General features: G+C 49.5%; 1 protein-coding gene across 1 annotated transcript in view; it reads left to right on the top strand.

The window, feature by feature from the left end:
- Nucleotides 1-5210: 5210 nt before the first annotated feature.
- Nucleotides 5211-6000, top strand: part of PDZD2 (PDZ domain containing 2) — a 139706-nt gene continuing 138916 nt past the window's right edge. Inside the window, exon 1 of the mRNA XM_010563967.1 lies at nucleotides 5211-5689. Coding sequence (XP_010562269.1) covers nucleotides 5211-5689 — 479 coding nt within the window. The remainder of the gene's footprint in view (nucleotides 5690-6000) is intronic.

Raw genomic sequence — 6000 nt, 5'->3', positions numbered from 1 at the left:
TTGCCACCTTTCTATTTTTCACTCCCATTGGCATTGGACAGCCTGAGCTGGTCTTCTCACCAGCAAAGAGGTGCTCAGCTCAGTGCTGCACCGCCTGTTTCGTCTGGAAGGAGTATTGCCTATTTATGCTTGTCAAGAGTCTTTTTTCCAATGCCAGAAGGTTTTGTTTGAGAAAATCAAATCCCTTGAAAGTACTGTATAATTATCTACATGATTATCTTAAGTGTCTGCCATGGCTCTGCAGTAAGCTCAGGGGCGTAGACAGGCAACCCGCAGCGTATCGACGCCTGCAGTTTTTCCTGCGGGGAGGAGGAATAGGGTTTTGAAGGCTGCCTGCCTCCGGCGGGGTGGAGCGGGCCGTCATCCTCTATCTCTGGAGGGACGTGCCTGCATGGAGCGGGAGAGCCTTCCAGCAATGTAACTACGTGAATGATGGATGACTTTTGCGTGGGATGCAGATGCCTCTGAACACCCCATCCTGTCCGGCTAACTGCAGGATTGAAGCTGAACTCAGCATCAAGTTGTGCCCTTGGCCAATAAAGAGGAGAGTTGGAGACTCTGGAGCTAAAACTGTGAGCTGCTTTCAAGAAGCCCCAAGTTCTCTAGGACAGCGCGTTTGCTCTGGGGATAGTTTGCGAAGGGCAGCCTGTAACATGTCCACCCAATGTCAAAATTAACCAGCTAAGAGCAAAACTCATTAAATTATTAGGCCAAAAAGGGCCTGAAGGGGTGATCTGCTCTGATTATCTCTAGAGCTTGAATGGTTTTGAACCCTGTGTCGTTACTGGGAGCTGTACTGATGTTTGCTGTTGAAGCAGTGATAAAGGTGTCTTTGTCGTAACTCACTGGATGTTACCCATTATATGACCTGTCACTGTGGTCTTACTAAGAAAATGGTGCTGAAGGGAAAAAATTAAGAGAGACTGAAATGGAGAGATCTGCTCTTTCCCACAGGCCTAGAGAGGTTGGCTCTAATCATTGCTCCTGGCAGGTGTATTTGTCTAACCCACTGCAGGGACCATGAGTGATGGAGACTCCAGACACCTGAGACAGTGTATCCTCCAGTGCCTTGGAATTCTTTATCCTTATCAGTGTTACCTAACCGCCCACCTAAATCTACCCCAGTGTGATTCGCATCCATTACTCCACTGTGGGCGAGGAGAATAGACTGCTCTATTCGTCCTAGTAACTGTGGGGCATTTTAAAGTATGTGAGGGTCTTCAGCTTGTGTTCTCACAACCCACCTGCTATGCTTTCTCCTTTTTAGAGTAGCAGGCCCTAATTTCTTGAGTATTTCCTAATAAGTCACATTTTCTAGACTGGTGGTCATGTCAGAGCTCTGCTCCAGGTGGGCAGTTTTGCTGCTGAGACCTTCCCTGCCCTGTGTAAGTCTACAGAGATACTTCATACACCTGGTAAGCTTTGTCCTTCTTGACACATCCTGAGACAAGGACCCTTTTTCCCCCACAACAGCCAGACTTTATTGACAGGGATGATTCACTACAAACCCTGCATCTCTTCCCGAAGATTTGCCACCTAGACAACCCTATCTATGTGTGATTTTCCTTTTGTAGTGCTCTGCACTTTTGCTTTCTGAACTTTATCCTAATTTTTAGATGATGTTTTTTTGATTTTTGCCAAGATGATTTTAGATGCTAATCCTGTTCTCCAGTGTGTCTGCAGTCACTCCCAGCTTCGTGTGATCCACAGTTTTAATAAGTGTGCTCTTTTTCATCGTCCAGGTCACTAATGAATGTGCTGAGCAGAACTAGACTATATAGATCCAGCAGAGCTCTGCTCACAGTGTCCTGTTTTCACAGAGTATCATTAATAACTGCTCCCTGGGTATTGCTTTGTAGTAGTCTCATTTAATCATGTTTCCCTAGTTTATTTATGAGAAAGTTGTTTGAGACGGTGTCAAAAGCTATAATAAAGCCCAGATAAATGACATTTAACAACTTCTCCATTATGAAAAGAAATTAATTTGATTTGATATGGGGTTTTTTCTTGTCTCATGTATCTGCTGCTGCTTATATTTTTGTTATCTTCCACATATATGCAAACTGTTTCTTTGTTTGTTTTAGAGTTTTTCAGAGGATTGAAACTAGACTGACTGAGGTAGCATCCTTTTGCTGCTTCTCTTTCTACCTTTGAAGACAGGCACTACACTTGCCTTTGTCCTGACTTCTGGCACCTTACCTGTCTGAGCTCCCACAGATGACCAGGAGGGAGGTATCTGAGATGGCTTCAGCTGGTTTTGTAGGGAATTTAAAAGGTGGTTTGTCCCACACTGCTAGTCTGGAACAGAGGACTGGTCTCACCCTGGAACAGGCAGAGAAGAGGATAGTACAACTTTGTAGTGATAATGTGTTGTAGTGTTAACTGTACTAATCCCCTATGCATAGTAGGCAATTTTAACAAGGACTAAAGCAAAAATCAAACCAGCCTTGCCTCTTTCAGTGTCATTTTTCAATAACTTTCTTTATCTGAGCAACACTTTTCCAGTCTGTCTTCTTGGTATTAATATACATATAAAGCATAACAAATTTCTTTTTTTTTATGTTTTGGAAGGTTTATTTCATTCTTATGCCCTGATGTTTCTAGTATTTCTGCCTCTGTTCGCACAATTTTAACTCCTGCTCAATAACCTTTTAGTGTTCTTTCTTCTTGTCTTTGAGGTAAATGAAAAGCTCGTGATGCTGCCAAGTCTTCTGATCCTTATTCTGCATTGAGATGTTATTGTGCCTGTGCCTTTTAAGCAAAAATATTGTTTCTTTGAGAAACGACAGCTCACCTTGATTTCTTTTTCCTTTAAACTCTTCTCCATGAATTCTTGCCTAGCAGGTTTTTTTAATGTACTGAAGCCAGGCATTTCTGTTTTGCTGTCCACAATCCCTTGCGTATGGCAGATTTCATCATTTCACAGGCACTCGTAACATGAATTTCTTTCCACCTTCTTACCCCCAACACATCCCTCTCTGGAGGCACTTCCCTACTGATTACTTGACCTATCAGTTATGCGAGAATATTGCTCTGAAGGCACCAGGACTCTCTGTCTCCTGCTGCTTTCCCTTCCTAGCAGATATGTCATGCTTGTACTCTCCCATTACCATTAAGTCAGTTGTTAACCAGGTAGCCTGATCCATTTAATCTTCTTGGTTTGGGGTTTGTTGTGCCCCCTCCCATGTTGTGTTTTTTTTTCCTTTCATTATTAACCAGAGAATTTAGCAGTTCTTCCTCCCTCTCTGTTCTGGACCTCAGAGCAAGTATATGCATCGTCCTTGGTATATCAAAAGATGCTTCCTTTTCTGTGCTGGTCCATATATAAGCTATGCATCTTTTTATCAGTATTCCAGATCTATGCCTTACTGCAACAAGTTCCAGTTCTGCCAGTTAAGTCATTACTTTTGTCTTAAATTAAATCTGAGATATTAAATAAGACTTAAGTTCTCTGTTAAAACCAGTATATTCACCAATGTTGCATTAGATATCTAAGATATTCAGAGGATTTAACCTTATTTTCTGGTCAATCTGCGACTGTATTATCACCCCTTCTTTTTAGACCTGCGCTGAGGTGGCTTCTGTCTTTATTCTCTCCTCTGGTTTTGCCCCCTATGTCTCCTATCCCGACCCTAAATCAGAAGTCCCTCTCACTAAGCAACGGGCCAGTTCCTCCTTTCCTGAGCTGACATCCATCCCTGTTCAGCTGTTGGTGTAACATCACCCCGTTGGTGAAGATGCTGGGCTCCTCCTAGGAGCGTCACTCATGGCCATGATGTGTTGTCCCTGTCCCTGCCTGAGCTTCCTTAGGGTCACTCCTGTCCATCTAGGTAGCGTCACGCAGCCAGGGAGGTGGCAGAACACTTTGGATCCAGCTTCTGGGCAGCAGCATTTTGCAAGAGTCTCCCTTTATAGTCATGGTCCTGGGGTCGTAGGCTTTTGCTACAGGCTCTTCTGCCTAACCCAAGCCTTGCCTCCGTGTCTGGAGCAGCAGACGTGCAGGCTGCAAGCTCAAAACTGTTGCCTTCTTCCACCTTCCTGGTGCACAGCTCGCTGAGCAGCTTCTGCTCCTGGAAAGTAAATCCTGAAAAGAAACCGGTCAGCCAGAGTTGACTCACATCAGGGTTTTTCTTTGCTTCATAGATCCTAATGCTCCTAGGAAAAAAACCTTTCTCACCGTCTTGCTTGCTAAGCCCCAGCTCTTGCTGCCTCCCGGCTGCCTGTGTGCCTCCCTCTCCGAATTGCAGGAAACCGGGCAATTCACCTGCACAGCTCTTGTCCTGGGGAACTGGGTGGCCACCTCCCTTAGATGCTTTAGGGTAGGTGTAGTCCGCCGTGAGCCACCGCTGCCAGCAAGAGACCCCCGTTGCCTGTCCTCGCCCCTCGTGTTTGCTGCTGCCCGTGCGGCCTGGTGGGGAGCTAAGTCAGAGAAGTGACCGGACTAAGCCCATCCCAGCCCCAAAACGCTGGCACGGCGGAGGGCAGAGCCGCCTTCGGCAGCGGCGTGGGCCAGCCTCGGTGGGTGGTGGGACCCGAGTCGCGCCGTGCCCCTGCAGCGGTCCTTGGGGTGGGTTTGGCTGAGCGTCCCCTTTGCTTCGGTGACAGGCCTGGGGCTGTGGCAGGAGCATCCCCAGGGCTCATCCGTTCCCCGTTTTACCGGGGAGGTCAGGAGCTCGCCGTGACCTTTTATTCCCTTGCTGAGAAGAGCGGCTGGTGCCCTCAAGTGGTAAATCGCAGAAGGAGAGCGGCTCCGGCCGTGCAAGCCCGGCTTTGGGCTCCTGACCCGGGCGGAGCGCTGGGCTGGGGCCCTTGGGACGCCTGCAGCGTTTTTGGCACTTCTAACCATGCCGTTTCCCCCTTGCAGGACAAGACGGCGCGGTGACCGTGGAGGGAAGGAGACGTTGTTCCCAGCGGAGCGGGGACCCTGACGCCAGACGGCCGCAAGACGCTCCCCACCGCTGCATCCACAGACCTTTCCGTGGGGCCGGCTGCGGCTTGTTGACACCAAACAACCTGCCTTGACTCTGCTTTTGGTCAGCTGGAGCCCCTCAGACCTCCCTGCGAGGTTAGATGGGGCTTGCTTTGGATCTGCAGCCCCGCTCCAGCATGGTCCCGGGGGCTGCAGGGGGCCGTGGCGGGCGGCGGAGCCGAGGTCTGGGGAGCCGATCGGGGCCGGGGCTGCTGCCGTGAGGGGATGCACGGGGACAGCGATGCCCATCACGCAGGACAACGCAGGGGTCTTCCTCCCCCTCCTGTGCCAGTGGCTGCAGAACAGCCGTCGGGAGGGGGCCGAGGGCACCGAGCAGCAGCTCTGCCGCTCGGCCGTCCAGAAGCTGAGCGAGTACATCCAGCTCAACTTCTCTGTGGACGAGAGCAAACTGCAGCCAGGGAGCTGCGGGACTACGGATACGGAGATCTGCACCATGTACCTGGCCCAGGAGATGCGAAAAAACGAGGTTCTCGGGTTGAGCTTTGGGAACATCCCTGCTCTGGGGGACTACGGGGAGAAGCGTCGGGGAGGGAAGAAGAGGAAGGGGCATAAGGGGCCAGTGCTCGACGTCGGGTGCATCTGGGTGACGGACTTGAAGAAAAACAGCCCAGCCGGGAAGTGTGGGAGAGTGCGCCTGAAAGACGAGATCCTTTCTCTGAACGGCCAGTTGATGGTCGGCGTGGATGTCACCGGTGCGAGGTAAGGGTGGAGGAGCAGCCGCCAGCGGCCGGCTCTCACAGTGCGTGGTGCGGGTTGTGGCCGGTACTGACTTATGTCCGAGGGCAGAGGTTTTGACCTCTGCTTTCCAGCCCCCGGGGAGATATCTGGGTTCCTTCTTAAGGTGTGTAGAAAATGCCTAGCAAAAGCTAATCGTTAATTAGCCTACATCTGCTCCTCGCACATCCACTGGAAAATTTTGAGGGGTCATCGTGTCAAAAAATAATATGTCATAAGCATTGGAGGGTCTCCACTAAACAGAAGTCTTCTGCATTTGGATAAGACTGTTTTCT

The sequence above is a fragment of the Haliaeetus leucocephalus genome, unplaced genomic scaffold (assembly GCF_000737465.1).
Source record: "Haliaeetus leucocephalus isolate CR32 unplaced genomic scaffold, Haliaeetus_leucocephalus-4.0 Scaffold174, whole genome shotgun sequence".
In the NCBI taxonomy this organism is placed as follows: Eukaryota; Metazoa; Chordata; class Aves; order Accipitriformes; family Accipitridae; genus Haliaeetus; species Haliaeetus leucocephalus.
Note: the sequence above shows the minus strand (reverse complement) of the source record. Positions and strands in the feature narration are given on the sequence as shown.